The sequence below is a fragment of the Salvelinus namaycush genome, chromosome 28 (assembly GCF_016432855.1).
Source record: "Salvelinus namaycush isolate Seneca chromosome 28, SaNama_1.0, whole genome shotgun sequence".
NCBI classification, from domain to species: Eukaryota; Metazoa; Chordata; class Actinopteri; order Salmoniformes; family Salmonidae; genus Salvelinus; species Salvelinus namaycush.
The window spans coordinates 19,920,690-19,943,304 of NC_052334.1; the positions used below are offsets into that span (position 1 = coordinate 19,920,690).

General features: G+C 41.7%; 1 protein-coding gene across 4 annotated transcripts; it reads right to left on the reverse strand.

Annotated features, from left to right (window-relative positions):
* Positions 1-5,638: 5,638 nt before the first annotated feature.
* LOC120023748 (exocyst complex component 3-like protein 4) lies at positions 5,639-22,305 on the reverse strand. Of its 4 annotated transcripts, none has more exons than XM_038967836.1 (14): positions 22,082-22,305; positions 20,387-20,745; positions 19,752-19,874; positions 19,364-19,573; positions 18,518-19,151; positions 18,254-18,371; positions 17,968-18,096; positions 17,714-17,814; positions 17,472-17,570; positions 10,102-10,225; positions 9,687-9,809; positions 7,626-7,778; positions 7,257-7,378; positions 5,639-6,573 (listed from the first exon to the last, which is right to left on the reverse strand). In XM_038967836.1, exons 2-14 carry the CDS (start codon positions 20,712-20,714, stop codon positions 6,345-6,347), a joined length of 2,493 nt encoding a protein of 830 aa, XP_038823764.1. In that variant the 5' UTR covers positions 20,715-20,745; positions 22,082-22,305; the 3' UTR covers positions 5,639-6,344. The 4 variants fall into 4 exon arrangements, with proteins under 4 accessions (XP_038823764.1, XP_038823766.1, XP_038823767.1 ...); XM_038967838.1 differs by lacking the exon at positions 22,082-22,305 and adding an exon at positions 20,989-21,095; XM_038967839.1 differs by lacking the exon at positions 7,626-7,778.
* Positions 22,306-22,615: the final 310 nt, after the last annotated feature.

A 22,615-nucleotide genomic window follows, 5' to 3' on the forward strand; every position in this document is an offset into this window, starting at 1 on the left:
AAACTTTAACAGCTACTTTAAAACTTATATCAATAAGGTAACCTTAAGGATTTATTCTAGAACTTTACTTTAACACTAAGAATAAAAACTAAGTATAATTCAAATCTAAATGTATCTTAAGCTAAAAAGCTACAGCAAAATCTTTCTTCAGCAGACAAGAGGTTCTTCAAGCAAGCCCAGAGACTCTTCTCCACAAAAACATACAGTATTTTTATATCCTAATCCTTATTCTAATCCTATCCTAATAACCTATCTGTGTTCCTAACCACACCCCTAACAACACTTATATTCTCGCGGACGCTTCTGCAAATCTTACACCTGCATCTGCAAACTCTCAAAGGGGCTTTTTCAGACACCTGCTAACCCCCTTTTTCCTCACCCTTTCTAAAACCACAGGCTCCTCCCCTCCCCAGGCTCAAGCAAGCCGTGATTTAATTAACCTCTTTTCACCTAAATTGGATGCGTCCCCCAATACCAAATGATACGAGCCTTGCATCCACATGATTTCCTGCCTCCTTCTAACTAGTCTAACCTTGGGTTATTCTACACTGAACAAAAATATAAATGCAACATGCAACAATTTCAAAGATTTTACTGAGTTATATTTCATATAACGAAATCAGTCAATTGAAATTAATTCATTAGGCCCTTATCTATGGATTTCACATGACTGAATACAGATATGCATCTGTTAGTCACAGATACCTTAAAAAAAGGTAGCGGGGTGGATTAGAAAACCAGTCAGTATCTGGTGTGACCATTTGCCTCATGCAGCACGACACATCTCCTTCGCATACAGTTGATCAAGCTGTTGAATGTTATCCCACTCCTCTAAAATGTCTGGGCGAAACTGCTGGATATTGGCAGGAACTGGAACACGCTGTCGTACACATCATTCCAGAGCATTCCAAACGGGCTCAATGGGTGACATGTCTGGTGAGTATTTAGGCCATGGATGAACTAGGACATTTTCAGCTTCCAGGAATTGTGTACAGATCCTTGCGACATGGGGCCATGCATTATCATGCTGAAACATGAGGTGATGGCGGCGGATGAAGGACACGACAAATGGGCCTCAGGATCTCATCATGGTATCTCTATGCATTCAAATTGCCCTTGATAAAATGCAATTGTGTTCGATGTCTGTAGCTTATGCCTGCCCATACCACAACCCCGCTGCCACCATTGGGCACTCTGTTCACAACATTTACATCAACAAACCGCTTGCCCACTAGATGCCATACAGTTGAAACCGGGATTCATCCATGGACTTCCGAGAGGCACAGCAGTCTGAAGCACTGCATTTCAGTGCAAGAGGCGTCACTACAGTCCCTGGTTTGAATCTAGGCAGTATCACATCCGGCCGTGATTAGAAGTCCCATAGGGCGACACACAATTGGCCCAGCGTCGTCCGGGTTTAGCCTGGGATAGGCATCATTGTAAATAAGAATTTGTTCTTAACTGACTTGCCAAGTTAAATAAAAACAATCCAAATCCATGAAGAGCACACTTCTCCAGCGTGCCAGTGGCCATTGAAGGTGAGCATTTGCCCACTGAAGTTGTTTACGACACTGAACTGCAGTCAGGTCAAGACTCTGGTGAGGAAGACAAGCACGCAGATGAGCTTTCCTGAGATGGTTTCTGACAGTTTGAGCAGAAATTCTTTGGTTGTGCAAACCCACAGCTTCCTCAGCTGTCTGGTTGGCTGGTCTCAGACGATCCCGCAGGTGAAGAAGCCGGATGTGGAGGTCCTGGGCTGGCGTGGTTACACGTGAGGCCGGTTAGACTTACTGCCAAATTCTCTAAAACGACGTTGGAGGTGCCTTATGGTAGAGAAATGAACATTACATTCTCTGGCAACAGCTCTGGTGGACATTCCTGCAGTAGCATGCCAATAGTGCGCTCCCTTAAAACTCGAGACATCAGTGGCGTTGTGTGACAAAACTGCACATTTTAGAGAGGCCTTTTATTGTCCCCAGCACAAGGTGCACCTGTGTGATGATCATGCTGTTTCATCAGCTTCTTAATATGCCACACCTATCAGGTGGATGGATTATCTTGGCAAAGGAGAAATGCTCACTAACTGTAAGGACAGACGCTGGAGACGAGAAGCAAGTACAGGGAGTGAACATTTAATGAAAACACAGACATAAAACAGAACACGGACAGCGTCTGGACAGGGGAAACGTAAACGACAATCATGCTGACATGGGGAACCAACGGAGGAACAGACAGATATAGATGGGGCAATCAACAAGGTGAAGGAGTCCAGGGGTGAGTCCAATGAGAGCTGCTGCGCGTAATGATGGTGACAGGTATGCGTAATGAAGGGCAGGCTGGGGCCCTCGGGCGCCAGAGAGGGAGAAAGGGAGCAGGCGTGACACTAACAGGGATGTAAACAAATTTGTGCCAAATTCTTTGAGAAATAAGCTCTTTGTGCGTATGGAAAATTTCTGGGATCTTTCATTCAGCTCTTTGAAAAAGGAGGGAGTTGTGTAGTGACCCTGGATTATAAATGCGGATATAGACTCTGCCGCTGGAGCATGCTTGCAGTGAAAGCTTAGTTTGATTTCTTTTCTGTTATGTAATGTCATTGAGTTCTAGATTTGAGAAAATTAAGAAATTATCATTACCTGCTTCGTCCCTCAACCTCCTTATTAACTTCATTCTGCCAAAGCACGTGTTGCTATGAATGATGGGTTCTCTGCCCCTGTGTCTGGTCCAGCAGAGTTTAGTGTTGCTTAGCAATAGACAGGTCAGGAGGATACCAGGTAGTAATTTTATAACGAGGTTGAACTGTTCTTTGGCAACCTGGTTTCTTCATATGAAGTTATTGGCTTTCATGTAGGCGTGGCTTTGCTTCTGTGATCTGATGATGCTGTGGAGTCTGTCGTTTTTAGGGATCTCAACATTCTCCTAACTATTTTCCCAATACTATCATGTGCTGGTTTGACCTGCTGGCAGCTCACATGATAAACAGGCACATCATGTGTATAATGCCTTGACTTAAACTAAAACTTTATTTTCAAGATAATGATTGCCTTTATTATACATTTGCTTATCATTATAGCTACAGTATGAGCTTTCATGAGCTGACAAATGATCGGTGAACTATGAGAACAGTAGATCTATACAGTAGATGTTGAATGGATTTATTGTGATTGACTCAAAGTTAAGAGCAGACAGATGAGTACAAACCTTTGTGTTGCATGTTGCCCTGTAAAAGTGGCCAACATTATCGTTAATTGAAACATATGATCAGAGGGGAACAAAAACTCTCACTTCCCTAACCAAAATACTGCATTTGGTTAGTGCAAATCTCAGATCTGATATTTCAAAACCCATATTTTACACCCGAAAAAGTGTTAGGTGAGAATTATCTGTTAATTGAATTATTAGAATATTCCGCCCTGAAACATATAATTGTATGGAAGTGATTAGAATGTATAAATCATAATCAATAAATGTGTAGTCCTAGTCAGAATTAGGGTAAAGACAATATGTCTTTATGGTATTTTAAACACAGACTGTCTGAGCTTGGTGCCGACCTGACTAGAGATTTGGGAGAGAACAGGGAGTATGTCTCAAGGACAAGGTCACTAATCTCTGTCGGCTGGGTAGCAGGACATGTGTGTGCGTCTGTTTGTGTGTGTGTATGTATGTGTGTGCGTCTGTATGGGTGTGTGTATGGTTGTGTGAATGTGTGGGCGTGAGAAGTCAGTATAAAATGAATTGTTTTGTATTCTTGACTTTAGAACGTTCTCTGAATAAACTGTACTAACCTTTTGTATAAGCTGAGTCTTTGACTAATTATTATTATACCCATGGTCTTACAAACCTCGGGAATTGGTCAGAGCTATTGATTGATTGATTGTTATTATCATTGGGATTGGAAATTCTCTTCTCAAAAAGCCCCAACTGACTTCCCAATTACAGTTGAAGTCGGAAGTTTACATACACCTTAGCCAAATACATTTAAACTCAGTTTTTCACAATTCCTGACATTTAATCCTAGTAATAATTCCCTGTCTTAGGTCAGTTAGGATCACCACTTTATTTTAGGAATGTGAAATAGTCAGAATAATAGCTGAGAGAATGATTTATTTCAGCTTTTATTTCTTTCATCACATTCCCAGTGGGTCAGAAGTTTGCATACGCCCAATTAGTACTTGGTAGCATTGACTTTAAATTGTTTAACTTGGGTCAATCGTTTCGGGTAGCCTTCCACAAGCTACAGAGCTGGTGTAACTGAGTCAGGTTTGTAGGCCTCCTTGCTCACACACCCTTTTTCAGTTCTGCCCACAAATTTTATATAGGATTGAGGTCAGGGCTTTGTGATGGCCACTCCAATATCTTGACTTTGTTGTCCTTAAGCCATTTTGCCACAACTTTGGAAGTATGCTTGGGGTCATTGTCCATTTGGAAGACCCATTTGCGACCAAGCTTTAACTTCCTGACTGATGTCTTGAGATGTTGCTTCAATATATCCACGTAATTTTCCTCCCTCATGATGCCATCTATTTTGTGAAGTGTACCAGTCCCTCCTGCAGCAAAGCACCCCCACAACATGATGCTGCCACCCCCGTGCTTCACGGTTGGGATGGTGTACTTTGGCTTGCAAGCCTCCCCCTTTTTCCTCCAAACATAACGATGGTCATTATGGCCAAACAGTTCTATTTTTGTTTCATCAGACCAGAGGACATTTCTCCAAAAAGTACGATCTTTGTTCCCATGTGCAGTTGCAAACAGTAGTCTGGCTTTTTTATGGCGGTTTTGGAGCATTGGCTTCTTCCTTGCTGAGCAGCCTTTCAGGTTATGTCGATATAGGACTCGTTTTACTGTGGATATAGATACTTTTGTACCCGCTTCCTCCAGCATCTTCACAAGGTCCTTTGCTGTTGTTCTGGGATTGATTTGCACTTTTCGCACCAAAGTACATTCATCTCTAGGAGACAGAACACGTCTCCTCTCTGAGCGGTATGACGGCTGCGTGGTCCCATGGTGTTTATACTTGCGTACTATTGTTTGTACAGATGAACGTGGTACCTTCAGGTGTTTGGAGATTGCTCCCAAGGATGAACCAGACTTGTCAGGTCTTGGCTGATTTCTTTTGATTTTCCCATGATGTCAAGCAAAGAGGCACTGAGTTTGAAGGTAGGCCTTGAAATACATCCACAGGTACACCTCCAATTGACTCAAATGATGTAAATTAGCCTATCAGAAGCTTCTAAAGCCATGACATCATTTTCTGGAATTTTCCAAGCTGTTTAAAGGCACAGTCAACGTAGTGTATGTAAACTTCTGACCCACTGGAATTGTGATACAGTGAATTATTAGTGAAATAATCTCTCTGTAAACAATCGTGTGCAAAGCTGTCATCAAGGCAAAGGGTGGCTACTTTGAAGAATCTAAAATATGTTTAGATTTGTTAACACTTTTTTGATTACTACATGATTCCCTGTGTTATTTCAAAGTTTTGATGTCTTTGCTATTATTCTACATTGTAGAAAATAGTAAAAATAAAGAAAAACCCTTGAATGAGTAGGTGTGTCCAAACTTTTGACTGGTACTGTATATTTTTTGTTGTTGAAAATGTATTCTACAAAAAGCGGGCTGCGGGCCGCCAGTTCCCCATCCCTGCAGTTGATGTTGGATGAATTTATTGTGATGGACTTCATCTATACTCATACTAGACAGCAGACACATGAGTACAAACCTTTGTGTTGCATGCTGCCCTGTCAATGTGGCCAAAAAGTATTAGAGGGGAACAAAAACTCTCACTTCCCTAACAACGGGAGAAACTTGTATTCGTGTATTTGTTTGTGGTTAAATGACATTATCAGATATTTTGAAACCTTGTTTTGACCACAAAACAACAGGACAGTGGACTGTGGGACTTTCTAAGGGAGTCTTTTCTATGTTGACATGTAATATGTGCACTGCAGCGACACATTTGAATAGCTTGAAAATAGGTAAATCAATGGTAAAGTTCATTCAACACTGAACATACAGTTTGAGCCCTACCATGGAGTTCATTTAGCATCAGGCCCATTATTAATTATGTTCTCAGCTTTCTTTTGCAACAACAGTGGGCTAAAGTGACAATATATAAAAAAAGAAGGCTTAATCAATGAGGTGTCTTAAATAACCTCTGACTGCATGAACAAGATTTACCATGTAAAGGTCCATTCACATTTAAATAATCATTAGACTATGTTTGCTTTTTGCGTAGTGATCCTACTGGTAATCCTACAGTATGTTCTTTATAAGCCTCCTCAGGCCTTCTCAGACAGCTTGGTTAGGTTACCATCTCTGTGGTAGGCTCTTGTATCTAGGCCTGTAGATTAGCTGTCTGGGAGGAGAGAGGAGAGGCAGGAGAAAGGCATGTCAGCCAGACAGTTTGTATTGGTGATGGTGACCTGCATATCAATGAAGAGGCCTCTTTTTTTATCTCCAGTGTTCCCTGCAGTTCCTAGTTTCTTCTTCAGCTCAGTGAGACACTGCAGGATTACCCGCTTCTCCCTGCCCCGCACCAAGCCCCTGAAGTACAGCACGGACGATAGGTGCTTCTTACTGCAGACAGAGGGGAGAGAGGGTACAGAATATCACTCTTGGAGAATCAGCAGGAGAAATGAACCGTCAAATGTTTTGTGAAATGAATTGGTCTAAAATTCCATAATCTCAACACCCAGAACCAAATCAGCTAGCTACTCAATTTTGTTAATGGGGCTGTCATGACAAATAATAATATATATATATATATTTTAAGATAATACAATTTAAAAAAATAAATACAAATAATAATAATAATCTGTCAATCTTGCTTTGGAGAAGTAAAAAAATCGGAAAAAAAATGATTCACAAAAACCCAGACCAGGGTAATTGCCTGGGAAAGTACAGCACTTAAAGCCCTATTCCGAGAAACCAGGCACAAGTGTTCACTTCTCATCGGGGGTCTCCCACCTCTGTCTCTCCCGGCTGGTCCTGCCCCTCCTACATCCTGCTGTTGAGATTCAACACGGCTCTCTATCATATTTGGAGCAGCACTATCTGGCTCTCAATCTGTCACTGCCTAGTCAACACCCTTCCCCTGTCTGATGAACACTGCTGACTTTATCTTCCACTGCTGTTCTTCTCAGGGCCATAACAGTCAGAGTAGAATTCATATGATCTGTTTTTACTTTGATTATATTTTGTAAAAAAAATCACCAAAATCAACAGATACAAGATGTGGCCACAGGAAGATGCAGGATTACCTGATGTCTGGGTAGTCCGCTACTAAATGTTTCAGGTGGTTCTTTATGTCTCTCTTGTTCTTTTCCCCAATTATGTTACTCAGGTGGTCTCCTACTGGGTGGAGCCAGTCATGTGTTGTCTTCTACAAGAGGAAATTATTATGAGTGTGTCTACTAGTCATGAATGGTAATAACACATGTCATTTGTTTATGACAGCACTGAATTTTCAAAGTAGCATTCCTCAAAGCACAAAGACATAACGCTGAGACAAATTTATGTACTGTAGTATTTACAATTTTAGACAATGTTGAATGAACATGAAAAGTACAATTTGTGTGGATGTAAATTGGCCACAATTCAGTTTGTAGTTCAGGATTAAGAAGTGTTACCATTTCCTCAAACAAATCATTGAGTTCATCCCACTGCACCCTCATCTTGGTGGCTGCTTTGTCATGCTTCCTGTTCTTACAGGAGTAGTTGTTTTTCATCAGCTGGGAGACATACTCTTTCACCACATAGTAGTGCAAGCTGCTCACAAACATCTGATGCAGAGGAACACAGGCCAGGCACAGTGGAGGCCAGAGAAAGGGATTACAAATAGACATGAAAGTCTTCTGTTTATTCTTTCGCTTTCAAGTGACTGCCATGACTGATCATCTGAGTGACACCCATCCTCCTCCCCCTCTTTTCCTGCCATTTACTCCTATTGCCACATCAACTCAAATAATGTTCCATTCTATGCATGGTCAAGTTCCAGTATGGTAAGGTCAGGAAATTCTCGGGTCTTTTCCAGTAACTCCAACTTCCTATGGATCATCAAGGGGCATGATTTACTTCGCTTACTTGAGTGTACAGTACCGGTCAAAAGTTTGGACACATCCTACTCATTCAAGGGTTTTTCTTTATTTTTACTATTTTCTACATTGCAGAATAATAGTGAAGACATCAAAACTATGAAATAACACATATGGAATCATTTAGTAACCAAAAAAAGTGTTAACAAATTAAAATATATTTGAGATTTGAGATTCTTCAAAGTATCTACCCTTTGCCTTGATGACAGCTTTGCACACTCTTGGCATTCTCTCAACCAGCTTCACCTGCAATGCTTTTCCAACAGTCTTGAAGGAGTTCCCACATATGCTGAGCATTTATTGGCTGCTTATCTATCACTCTGCGGTCCAACTCATCCCAAACCATCTCAATAGGGTTGAGGTCGGGTGATTGTTGAGGCCAGGTCATCTGATGCAGCACTCCATCACTCTCCTTCTTGGTCAAATAGCCCTTACACAGCCTGGAAGTGTGTTGGGTCATTGTCCTGTTGAAAAACAAATGATAGTCCCACAAAGCACAAACCAGATGGGATGGCGTATCACTGCAGTATGCTGTGATAGCCATGCTGGTTAAGTGTGCCTTGAATTCTAAATAAATCACAGACAGTGTCACCAGCAAAGCACCCCCACACCATCACACCACCATGTTTCACGGTGGGAACCACACATGCAGAGATCATCCGTTCACCTACTCTGCGTCTCACAAAGACACGGCGGTTGGAACCAAAAATCTCAAATTTGGACTCATCAGACCAAAGGACAGATTTCTTGGCCTAAGCAAGTCTCTTCTTCTTAATGGCGTCCTTTACTAGTAGTTTCTTTGCAGCAATTCGTCCATGAAGGCCTGATACATGCAGTCTCCGCTTAACAGTTGATGTTGAGATGTGTCTGTTACTTGAACTCTGTGAAACATTTATTTGGGCTGCAATTTCTGAGGCTGGTAACTCTAATGAACTTATCCTCTGCAGCAGAGGTAACTCTGGGTCTTCCTTTCCTGTGACGGTCCTTATGAGAGCCAGCTTCATTATAGCGCTTGATGGTTTTTGCGACTGCACTTGAAGAAACTTTCAACGTTCTTGAAATTGTACGGATTGACTGACCTTCATGTCTTAAAGTAATGATGAACTGTCATTTCTCTTTGCTTATTTGAGCTGTTCTTGGCATAATATGGACTTGGTATTTTACCAAATAGGGTCTATCTTCTGTATACCACCCTTACTTTGTCACAACACAACTGATTGGCTCAAACGCATTAAGAAGGAAAGAAATTACACAAATTAACTTTTAACAAGGCACACCTGTAAATTGAACTGCATTCCAGGTGTCTACCTCATGAAGCTGGTTGAGAGAATGCCAAGAGTGTGCAAAGCTGTTATCAAGGCAAAGGGTAGCTACTTTGAAGAATCTCAAATATATTTTGATTTGTTTAACACTTTTTGGGTTATTACATGATTCCATATGTGTTATTTCATAGTTTTGATGTCTTCACTATTATTCTACAATGTAGAAAATAGGGGGAAAAAGAAAAACCCTTGAATGAGTAGGTGTTCTAAAACTTGACTGGTATAGTATATCCTGCATTTAAAACAATATGAACAGCACTTCCCCATTCCTAACCTGTACATATGGATGTCTCATTTGTGAACAGCGCTGGGACAGCTTCTCTGTCCTGCTCAACAGCTGTTGAAAGTCCTCATCTGTGGAGAGCCACTTCCTCGTCATCATTCTCCTGAGGTAAGGCTGGAAAAAGAAAACAGACACATATTAACCCATCTATTCACTCACTAATTTGTTCATTCATTAATTTATTTGTTTGTTCACCCATCCATAACATTGACAGCAGGAGCGATTGAGAGAAAGCCTTTACAGAAACGTGTGCAAAGAAATCAGTAGACTACCAAACTAAGTAACTTCCAGGTCACCTGAGACAAGTAGGAAAGATGTCAATCACCTCAACACACTGCTCAACTTAGGGGTATTTGTAGAATGAGGACAAGACCAAAGGTCAATCAAACTTCTCCCCCTCACCTACCCTGACATCATTCTTAAACTGGTCCTCCAGGCCCTGGACCAGTCTATGGACCAAGCCATCCACCTCTCTGCTGAGATGGTCCACCTGTGTCGGGCAGCTCTCTCTGTAACCCTCCATGTGCTCCCTGGAGGAAGAGAAAGAGGGAAATGAAACAGGTCTGAGGTTAGGTCAGGTTATCATGCATACACACCTACGCGACAGAGTTTCTAAACCCAGAGGCGCCACATTGCGAGACTTCCCGAAAAATTGCGAAACAGACCAAGGGAAGGGTTTCAACAGGGGTTATAAGCAATGTTCACTTCATTTTTGGGGGGCACTGAGCAAATTTAATCTCTGCTGAGGGCAAACTTGAAGATTCTGTGCAAATTCCAGTGTGCGTTTACTGTTTACCCCGAGGCTGTACCCGCTTTAAGTTACAGTTTCAGACAGTAGCCAATTAGGCTACTGTGGATGATCATAATGTAGGCCTACAAGAGTGGCCTACCATCAAAAGCAATGGAGAAAATGCATCCCATAACATGGAAATAGCTGTTCTATCATTCAGCCTACAGTAGCAGCCAATGTGTGGTGTTCAATGTAGGCTTACATTCCATGAGACTTTTGAAATAAACATGCAGGGCTAACATTAACCTGTTCAACCACTTGTCCTTCGGACAAGGAGGTGACTGAAATTTAGGTGATGTTTGATGCTAGAAACCACTTTACAAAATAAAATGCATTATTTTTACCATACCATTATTACAGAGAATCAGACAAATTATGCTACCCTCTGACTAATGGCTACTTAGCTTATTGAAACCTGTCTCAAAATACAACACTGCCCCTTTAAGAAAGAAAAAAAGCTCTTGATCTGACTTGCTTTTCAAAGATGTCTAGAAATGTACATGTTTTGTGCTCTTGTAAGAAGCAATCACTCCCCCATTGCTGACTACAAATGATCTATAACTGGGCTAATAACTCACTAACTAGCAAAGAATATGTACAAATGTGCACACGTGGCTACATACTAATATTGCGTTGATTCAATCACAATTCCCACAGTAAAAGGGAAACGTTGATTGTGTTAACTAAGGGGGAAACTCTAGAAAGTTGAGTGAAGTTCAATCTCGAGCTTCTCTGCACAGGCTGATATTTCTTCTTGCGAGGCAGTCCCGGGGGAGCTGCGCGCCTGAGCACGTGCGCAGTTTAGATGGAACATTGGTTGTAAGAATGTTAACAATTTCTGATGTTTTGCTTGTGTAACTACAGTTGAAGTCGGAAGTTTACATACACCTTAGCTAAATACATTTAAACTCAGATTTTCACAATTCCTGACATTTAATCCTGGTAATAATTCCCTGTCTTAGGTCAGTTAGGATCACCACTTTATTTTAAGAATGGGAAATGTCAGAATAATAGTAGAGAGAATGATTTATTTCAGTTTGTATTTCTTTCATCACATTCCCAGTGGGTCAGAAGTTTACATACACTCAATTAGTATTTGGTAGCATTGCCTTTAAATTGTTTAACTTGGGTCAAACGTTGCGGGTAGCCTTCTTCCACAACCTTCCCACAATAAGTTGGGTGAATTTTGGCCCATTCCTCCTGACAGAGCTGGTGTAACTGAGTCAGGTTTGTAGGCCTCCTTGCTCGCACAAGCTTTTTCAGTTCTGCCCACAAATTTTCTATAGGTTTGAGGTCAGGGCTTTGTGATGGCCACTCCAATACCTTTACTTTGTTGTCCTTAAGCCATTTTGCCACAACTTTGGAAGTATGCTTGGGGTCATTGTCCATTTAGAAGACCCATTTGCGACCAAGCTTTAACTTCCTGACTGATGTCTTGAGATGTTGCTTCAATATATCCACATAATTTTCCTCCCTCATCTATTTTGTGAAGTGCACCAGTCCCTCCTGCAGCAAAGCACCCCCACAACATGATGCTGCCATCCCCGTGCTTCACTGTTGGGATGATGTTCTTCGGCTTGCAAGCCTCCCCCTTTTTCCTCCAAACATAACGATGGTCATTATGGCCAAACAGTTCTATTTTTGTTTCATCAGACCAGAGGACATTTCTCCAAAAAGTACAATCTTTGTCCCCATGTGCAGTTGCAAATGGTAGTCTAGCTTTTTTATGGCGGTTTTGGAGCAGTGGCTTCTTCGTTGCTGAGTGGCCTTTCAGGTTATGTCGATATAGGACTCGTTTTTACTGTGGATATAGATACTTTTGTACCCGTTTCCTCCAGCATCTTCACAAGGTCCTTTGCTGTTGTCGGGGATTGATTTGCACTTTTCGCACCAAAGTACGTTCATCTCTAGGAGACAGAACACGTCTCCTTCCTGAGCGGTATGACGCCTGCGTGGTCCCATGGTGTTTATACTTGCGTATTATTGTTTGTACAGATGAACGTGGTACCTTCAGGCGTTTGGAAATTGCTCCCAATGATGAACCAGACTTGTGGAGGTCTTGGTTGATTTCTTTTGATTTTCCCATGATGTCAAGCAAAGAGGCACTGAGTTTGAAGTTAGGCTTTGAAATACATCCAAAGGTACACCTCCAATTGACTCAAAATATGTCAATTAGCCTATCAGAAGCTTCTAAAGCCATGACATCATTTTCTGGAATTTTCCAAGCTGTTTAAAGGCACAGTCAACTTAGTGTATGTAAACTTCTAACCCACTGAAATAGTGATACAGTGAATTATAAGTGAAATAATCTGTCTGTAAACAATTGTTGGAAAAATTACTTGTGTCATGCACAAAGTAGATATCCCAACCGACTTACCAAAACTATTGTTTGTTAACAAGAAATTTGTGGAGTGGTTGAAAAACAAGTTTTAATGACTCCAACCTAAGTGTATGTAAACTTCCGACTTCAACTGTATGCGTTTTTTTTAAGGAAATAAGGATAAACAGTATAAAGTTATATCTGACCATCATTATTTTAAGTCTCCTGTCTCCTTGAATATGAATAACTAAATCTGCAGGAGAGAATTTTGACTGTTTCTGTCCATCTCTAATATTGTGTTCCTAATTTTTTTACTGACAGAGACATGCTGTTGCTTGTTTCAGTGAAATTACCAGCTCTTTGAATGTGGAGAGAGGGGGGCTTTCTATTTTTAGAGCTTGAACTACTCAGGCAATTCTCTTACACTAGCCACGTTTCCCGGAAACCATGTGGTGTTTCTCTCTTTAGACAGGCAGTGCTATACTCCAGAGATGCCTATTGGCTGGAAACAGCTTCCCAGCTAGCACATTTGGTTCCTTGGAAGTTGTGGGAATGTACGTTTTTGGTTTCCCATTGGTTCTGGGAACGAAGCCATACATTTCTTGACCAGTAGAACTGAAGTTTTTTTTTTGAGAATGTAATGTACATCTTTTGTTGCAGGTTGGTTTTGAGAACGTTTTTACTATGGTTCCCTGAAGGTTTTTCTGGGAGATTTATTATTCAATTCTAAGTTATTTAGAGTTTTTTTAATAACTTCCTTAAAACTTTTATTGAATGTTTCAATAAGACATTTAAGAACACTGCTAGCTTCGTTTGGGTTAACTGTTTTGAATTCCAAGCACAGATAGGACCCATGGAAATTAATTTGCTTAGGCATTAATCATGCAAACACATTTATTTTCATTGTGGGACACTGTCAGTGATCTTCTGTTCTCTATCCATTGAATTAGTCTACAGCACCAACAGGATGGAGCTAGCAAGCTTTGTTTTTTTAACTCATACAAATCTGTTCATTTTAATTTATTCAAACAGACCCCATTTCAAAGGAAACAAGTACTTAATAAGATCAGACGTGGCCAATTAGTCGGCGCGGCCAAGACACCTGAACACACTTAACAAGATAAAGGATAGAGAGTTTTGTTGGCGCTGAGAACGGATATGTATATGTTTTTCAATTGTTTTACAATAACATTTACTTATGTTACTAATGTTTTTTTGTGTTTTCTTTATAGATGTTTTCTTAAATGTTACTTTAAATAGTACCATGAGGAAACCTGGTGGAAACGTTATGCTGAAGTTTGAAATTCCCACAGGAGAATGTTGTTTCTTAACCTTCTCTGAACTATTTGAGAGCATTCCCAATGTCAAACCAGTTGGAGAATGTTCCGAAAACAATACCAAAATGTTTATTAAATTAAACCATGTTTGGATGTTTGTCAAAGTAATGAAATACCAGGCAAATAATGTTATTTTGTCAAGTTTCTTAAATGTGCTGAGAATGTTCCAAAGCCAAGCAACTATCCTGTACCATTTCCAGAACGTTGTGGGAAGTTGTATGCAAAATCAAATACAATTTTATTGGTCACATACACATGTTTAGCAGATGTTATTGCGGGTGTATCGAAATAATTAGGTTTCTAGCTCCAACAGTGCAGTAATATCTAACAAGTAATATCTAACAATTTCACAACAATACACACACATCTAAAGGAATGGAATTAAGAAAATATAAATATTTGGACGAGCAATGTCGGAGCAGCATAGACTAAAATACAGTAGGATAGAATAGAATACAGTATATACATATGAGATGAGTAATGTGAAATAGGTAAACATTATTAAAGTCACTAGTGTTCCATTATTAAAGTGGCCAGTGATTTCAAGTCATATATATATATATATATATATATATGGCAGCAGCCTCTTAAGGTGCTAGTGATGGCTATTTAATAGTCTGATGGCATTGAGATAGAAGCTGTTTTTCAGTCTCTCGGTCCCAGCTTTGATACACCTGTACTGACCTCGCCTTTTGGATGATAGCGGGGTGAACAGGCAGTGGCTCGGGTGGTTGTTGTCCTTGATGATCTTTTTGGCCTTCCTGTGACATTGGGTTCTGTAGGGGTCCTGGAGGGCCGGTAGTTTGCCTCCGGTGATGCGTTGGGCAAACCGCACCACCCTCTGGAAAGCCCTGCGGTTGTGGGTGGTGCAGTTGCCGTACCAGGCGGTGATTTAGCCTGACAGGATGCTCTTAATTGTGAACTTGTAAAAGTTTGTGAGGGTTTTAGGTGCCAAGACAAATTTCTTCACCCTCCTGAGGTTGAAGAGGTGCTGTTATTATTTCTTTCTTTATTTCTGATATTTTTTTTTTTATTGGTATGTAACTGGTATGAAAGTTGTATTGTCAATTTTGTTTTGTATTTAAACGCCACTTTAAATGTGTACATGACACTGCAACAAAATTTCACCATGGGGACAATAAAGTCAGTAAGTAAGTTGTGCCTTCTTCACCACACTGTCTGTGTGGGTGGACCATTTCAGTTTGTCAGTGATGTGTATGCAGAGGAACTTGAAGCTTTCCACCTTCTCCACTGTGGTCCTGTCGATGTGGATAGGGGGGTGCTCCCTCTGCTGTTTCCTGAAGTCCACGACCAGCTCCTTTGTTTTGTTGACGTTAAGTGAGAGGTTATTTTGCTGGCACCACACTCCCAGGGCATTCACCTCCTCCCTGTAGGCTGTCTCATCATTGTTGGCTACTACTGTTGTGTTGTCTGCAAACTTAATTATTGTGTTGGAGGCGTGCGTGGCCACGCAGTCATGGGTGAACAGGGAGTACAAGAGGGGGCTGAGCATGCACCCTTGTGGGGCCCCTGTGTTGAGGATCAGCGAAGTGGAGGTGTTGTTTCCTACCTTCACCACCTGGGGGCGGCCCGTCAGGAAGTCCAGGACCCAGAAAGCACAGGGCGGGGTTCAGAGCCAGGGCCCCAAGCTTAATGATGAGCTTGGAGGGTACTATGGTGTTGAAGGCTCAGCTGTAGTCAATGAACAGCACTCTTACATAGGTATTCCTCTTGTTCAGATGGGATAGAGCAGTGTGCAGTGCATCGTCTGTGGATCTATTGGGGCGGTAAGCAAATTGAAGTGAGTCTAGGGTGTCAGGTAATGTAGAGGTGATATGATCCTTGACTAGTCTCTCAAAGCACTTCATGATGACAGAAGTGAGTGCTACAGGGTGATAGTCATTTAGTTCAGTTACTTTCTCTTTCTTGGGAACAGGAACAATGGTGGACATCTTGAAGCATGTGGAGACAGTAGAATGTGATAGGGAAAGATTGAATATCCGTAAACACTCCAGCCAGCTGGTCTGCGCATGCTCTGAGGACGCGGCTAGGGATGCCGTCTGGGCCGTCAGCCTTGTTAGGGTTAACATACTTAAATGTCTTACTCATGTCGGCCACAGAGAAGGAGAGTCCACAGTCCTTGGTAGCTGGCCGCGTCAGTGGCACTGTGTCAACTTCAAAGCGAGCAAAATATGTCATCCTCAAAGCGAGCGAAAAAGGTGTTTAGCTTATCCGGAAGCAAGACGTCGGTGGCAGCGACGTGGCTGGTTTTCCCTCTGTAGTCCGTCATTGTCTGTAGATCGAATTGATTGAATTGAGACTTCACTTTGTCTCTGTACTGACGTTTTGCCTGTTTGATTGTCTTACGGAGGGAATAACTACACTGTTTGTATTCAGCTATATTCCCAGTCACCTTGCCATGGTTAAATCCAGTGGTTTGCGCAAATGTATTTATTTTATTGAACCTTTATTTAACTAGGCAGGACAGTTAAGAACAAATTTGTATTTACAATGACGGCCTACACTGGCCAAACCCGGACGACGCTGGGCCAATTGTGCGCCGCCCTATGGGACTCCCAATTATGGCTGGTTGTGATACAGCCTGGATTCGAACCAGGGTGTGCGAATGCTACCATATATCCATAGTTTCTGGTTTGGGTAGGTTTTAATAGTCACAGTGGGTAGAACATCTCCTATACATTTCCTGATAAACTCAGTTACCGTATCTGTGTATTCATCGATATTATTCTCAGAGGCTACCCGGAACATATCCCAGTCTGCTTAATCAAAACAATCTTGAAGCATGGAAACACATGGTTCTGAGAACGTTATGTGCTAGCTGGGTTTAGTCTTCAATAGTTTCACTGTAATTTATACAGTAATATGATATAGTGTGTCACCGTGCCTGCATGTTAGTGTGTTTGAGTATGTTTGAGTATGTTTGTAAGATAGATAAGATGCATATTTAACCATAATTCAACATTTATTGGTGTGTATTTTTTTATGTTTATCTTGCAGGCAGGCTAAATGACCTAGTATGGGTTCCAGGAAATGCCTGTGAAATAGTCATTTCATAGTCCCAGTTTTCCTTTAATGCTGAGACTTTGTCTTCTGAGCCAAGACTTCTGTTCTCGGGTAAATCTTTTAGACTGCGGTCTTATTTTTATTTATTCACACCATCCTTTGGTAAATGTACCCCAAAGTGTCTGGAAAGCTGAACTGACTGTCTATCAACTGTTGTCCAGGACATTCCCGTCTACAGTGTGTTGAGGGCAGAGGAAAGGGGAGGGTTGTTGACCAGATGTAGTGAAGAGAGGAATCTGACTTACTTAAGAGCTTTAAAGCTGTTGATGTAGGTTATCTGATAGTCAGCCCAAAGTGAAGGGTTTTCCATACTGTTACAGCAGTACCTAAATTCGTTCTCAAATCTATGGAGATGTAGAGAGAGTGAAGGAGAGATAATGTCATGGAGTTATTAACAAACAAAGGACAAGGTCCAGTTTTATGTTCCAGTGAATAATGGTTAGGATAGAGATAGAAAGAGCAGACTCTGGACTGTTGCAGAGCATACCGCTTGGGAAACTGCTGTAACTCTTCTAGGCAGGAACAGACTACTCTCATCTCCAGGTCTGCATCAATCCTCTTGGAGTTTACAGCATTGCTCTTAACTTTCTACACAAAGAACAACATCAGTTTCAAGTCCTACAGAGTTATAGTAGCCTTAGTAGCCTGCCGCTATAATTAAAATGTAACTAAGTAGGCAATGTTGCCCTCTAACGGAGATATGATGCTATTGCATTATATAAAATCATGACAAAACAATACCGTCCAGATATCCATGTGTATGTCAGATTTAAAGAAGTGTTCATCGTCAGTCTCTGGTGCCTGTTTCTTTATCCACATGTCCTCATTTTCAATCTCTAATATTTTATCCAGTGAAGCTCTCATGTCCTCCTGGAAAAGACATGGAAAGCAAAAGAATAAAGGCTAAAGGACTAGAAGAGTTTTACAAAAACGTATATTTTGCTCATCAGTGTGGTACCTGCATTCAACCTGAATTCTTCCTAAACATCTATCCATCTGTCTCTTAGTGGAGTGTTCAATCCCTCACCTTTGCCCGCATGCAGTATTTCCCCTTGAGCTGGTCCAGGAAACCCTCCTCCAGGGAGAGGCCTATGTTCTCAGCTTCCATCTCTGGTCTCAATGAAGGACTACTCATTACCTTCTCACTGTTCAACAGGGATGGTGTCTCTCAGATACAATACTACTCATCATCTTGAGTCATATTTTTGTATATATATATATATATATATATATATACATACATACACACACACACTTCTTACTCAAGACAATGACTTTAAGTCTTCCTCACCTCTCATAGTGATTGATGATCCAGTCCAGCAGGGTGTAGTAGTCCTTCAGATCTGTCACCTGCTGCTGAAGCCTCTTCAGGTGCTGGCTGACAGCACCATGGTAACAGCTCACATAGGTGCTGAACACATTGAAGCTGGGTGGGTAAGAGCCTTGCAGCTCTCCCTTCACCTTCTTCAAGTCCTCCACGATGGCCTTGCTCAGCATACCCAGGTGGATAGCCAGCCAGGAGGCATTCTGCTCGGGCCTGTCCAAGTGAACACTCTTCAGTGTGGCCTGTACACCCTCGCTCACAGCCTCTCTCCAGGCCCCCCGCCAACCCCCAGGCCCAACCATGCCCGCGACCCCAGGCTCTGCCTCCCTCTTCTCCTCCTCCTGGATGACATGGGCCACATGCACCAAGAGATCCTTGTTGCGAGAGGGAAAGGAGTTGGAGTCCCGCACTATTTCCTTCACCTTGTCCAGCAGGGCATTGTAAAGGAGCCTCAGGTCCTTCTCCTTCTTGGCCAGCTCCATAGAGGAGGCCTCCTCCGTGCACTCCTCCCTCTCCTGCTGGAACTCCTGGCACAGGGAGAGGAGGTTCAGATAGGCCTCCTCCAGCACCTCCATCCCAATCAGCTTATTGATCTGCATCACTGGAGTGTAAGAGCAAACAGAGTAAAGGCATTAATGCATAGAAGCTTATGCTGTTATACCTAATACACACATACTGCACAGACACAACCATAGTGATTTACATCACAAATGATATATTTTGTGATCTCTACTGGTAAAACAAATAAAAATGGACAAGAGGATGAGTGAGAGAGAGAGACAGAGACAAAGACAGAGAGAGAACGAACCTCACCTGAGAGGGGTGTGAGGGGTATCTCTGGGAGTATGTATGACTCTTTTATCTCTACCCTCTCCTTCTCTCTCTTCTCATCCACAGTGATCTCAGTGACAGGCTGGAGCTGCTCCTGTTTGAGGGCCTTGTCCTTCTTATTCCCCACAAGTCGCAAACTCCGTCGAATGGAAGCCCCCTTCTTTAGAAGAGAGTCCCCAATTGCCGATGGGTCTATAGATGGACAAGACAGATTACGGATTACGAAGACTTTACAAAGACTCAGAATATCCCAACGAGCTCTCTAGAATTCTCTCAGTAAATGATATGTATTTGTGCTTGTCTTTGAACAGTATTTATTGTCAACCATTGATTGAACAAGCTCTGGTTGGTTGGGTAAACAGTGGTGTACCTGAGCGTGTTCTGGTGTGCTTTTTCTGGAGTGAATCTTCTGCACTCTCTCCTCCCTCCTTCCTCTGGAAGGACCCACCTAGACCCTTCAGGGGAGAGGCCATAGGAGACCCAGCACTCAAACCTGAGCAAGAGAAAGTTCTCTATGACATTGAATAATGCTAGTAATTAAACAACTTTGCAGTGTAATAGTAGGTGTGCTGACCGTACACACACAATCACACGGACAGTCGCACAGTCACACAAACGCACACGCACACACAGAAGAAGTCACACAACCTTGACAACTAGTTAAGCAGCTTCTGTCAGATTCGTCATTAAAAAAATCTGTGTTATTGTACAAAGGTTAATTATGTTAGTGTATATCCTGCTTGGTTGGCAGCTGTTTCCGAGTTTTGTATAAACTTCATTAAGATAGGAATGTCAGTAATTGAGTAATGATGAAAGCCCCCTGCTCAGACTGGCTCATGTCCAGCTGAAATTCCCAATTAGAGAGCCCTTCCTGCCATTTCTACTGTCATTCTGTGTCTCCTGAGACGTCCTTTTCCCATGACCTTGAGAAGCCATTTCTTGACTCAAGAGCATATTTCATAACTCACTTAATTAGACAGAGGGACAAATCTGAGGAAAACTTACATGGTGAGGGAGGGGGTGGCAGCTGATGGGTTGGTGAGGTCACTTCAGGGTCAATACCATGTCCCCCCTGTTCTGAATTGGATTTGTCCTTTGACTCTTGGCTGTTTGAGGCCAGAGGACTCCTCTCTCCAACCCGCTTGATGCTCTCCCTGAATTGCTTCATCATCCCCAGTTTCTTCTCCTTCACCGGGCCGTCAGGTTGTGTCTTCACGTTCCTCTCCATGGTGGATTTGAGGGAGGATCTGTCCCCCTCTAGACCCTGAGCTTCATTCACCTCCTCCATGTCCCCAGGTTCCCCAATCCCTGCCATCTGATCTCTGCTTGGCATTGAATGTCCCTTGTTTCAGGCAAGGAGTTGTCTGTTGAATGTGTTGTTAAAAGTGCCTTTAACTTTTGGTGCCTGTCACAGCAGTCAGCAGGAACAGGAGCAAAGCTTATGTTTACAGCCAACATGCCATTTTCTATGGAAGGTAAGGGGGAAAGGGTGTGCCGTCACGGTAACCAACCCGACCTGGCAAAGTACCTCAAGTTAAAAATAAGGGTAGCATTCCTACATGAATAAGAATCATATTATGGATACATTGTGTATAACCTGTAATTACCATGAGTCACTGATAAGAATGGATTTTCCACTTCTGACGTGAATGTGTAAGAGAGGTACAGATGTAGGATCTTAATTCGATCACCCTGTTGCAGGAGAACTTTCCTGCAATGCAGAAAATATCAAATGTGTAGTGTATTTGAGTTTTAAAAGGTTTCTGAAGTTTGTAATTTCCACTTTGACATTTCAGACTTAATTTTTCCTTACGAAAATTATAATTTAATTACAATCCACATAATAATTCACATTTCCTGTACCTGCAGGAATATTTTCCTGCTGTAGCAAACTGGTTAAAATTAAGTTCCTACATCTGTAAACTGAGAATAAAAACCTAAAAAACAACCTATACCCTGTGAGAGGGACTAGCTTTTGGGTCCAGTGGTGGTTTGTTTTGAAGGACTGAGTACAGACAACCAGGGTTGGATTACAGTTTGTTTACACTAAAATACCATTGTTATTGGTATGCACTGGGCCGAGGGCCTCTAACAGAAACAGGAAGGTACTGTCCAGAGGAAGAAGTGACAGACAGTGTGACAAGGGCAAAGAACAATCAAATGAGGCAGCAGGCAATGGTTAATTAGTAAAACACATGAAGGCCTACTCACTCTCTAATATAAATGTCTTTGTCTGTAAACTGTAGACACATGTAAATGTCTGTATAAAATTATGCTGTAATGGTAATCATTGAATATTTTCTGTACCGCCTAATTGATTTGGCTTTTAAATATTCAAAACAAACTAATGAATAAAACAAACTTACATTTTCCTGAGAGAGCCTATTTGTTGATATTTGCAGTAACATGCTCAAATTGCCTGTATTGTTTTAAAGGGAAGTTAACTTTATCTATTGAAATATGTCTCTGCTTAGCCCTATACATCACCATTTTTATAGCAATACTTAGCACGCAGAGGCTAAACAATTACATGACAAATGCACCATGAAGCATGAAGCCTAGTCTGTAAAAACAATCTGCCATAGCATAATCCTCTGCTCTTATTTTAGACATATAGACAGACACATTTAGTTTACAAGAATATACCCTTTCACAATTCAAAAGACACCACAAGATTTCAGGTAATATAGCCTCACTCACCTGAGCAACTCTACTGTCTGGAGCAGTGAGTGAGTAGCCTACCAGCCCAGGGGTTTTCACATGGGTTTACAGCTGTTTTCACTTTCATGTTCACCTCGCCAGGTATCTAAAGAGCAATCATGTGGTCACGAGACAACCTGCGGGAGGTTGGAAGTTGATACGACCTCAAGAAACATGAAAAATAAAATCCCTTTTAGGCAGCGTGCCAAGCAGCATGAGAGAAGCAAAAATCACCATGTGACTCAGAGACTCGAGCGGTTTATTGTTAGAAAATAAGTTAATCATTACACTGTATTTGTTGGTGTAAAATATTTGGTGTAGGCCTACGTCCATGGCAAATAAAATGACACCGATGCTGATAAACCGGACTGCACTATTTTCAGTCATAGTTTTGAGACATTTCAACGTCTACACTACGCAAAATAGGCGACAGGTCTATCTCTAAATAGCAAAACAATGCTTAGAAAAGAGAACTAGCCTAGCAATATTCGCCTGTCATTCCTGTTGCTTGTCACTGGAGGGCGACTGTAGACA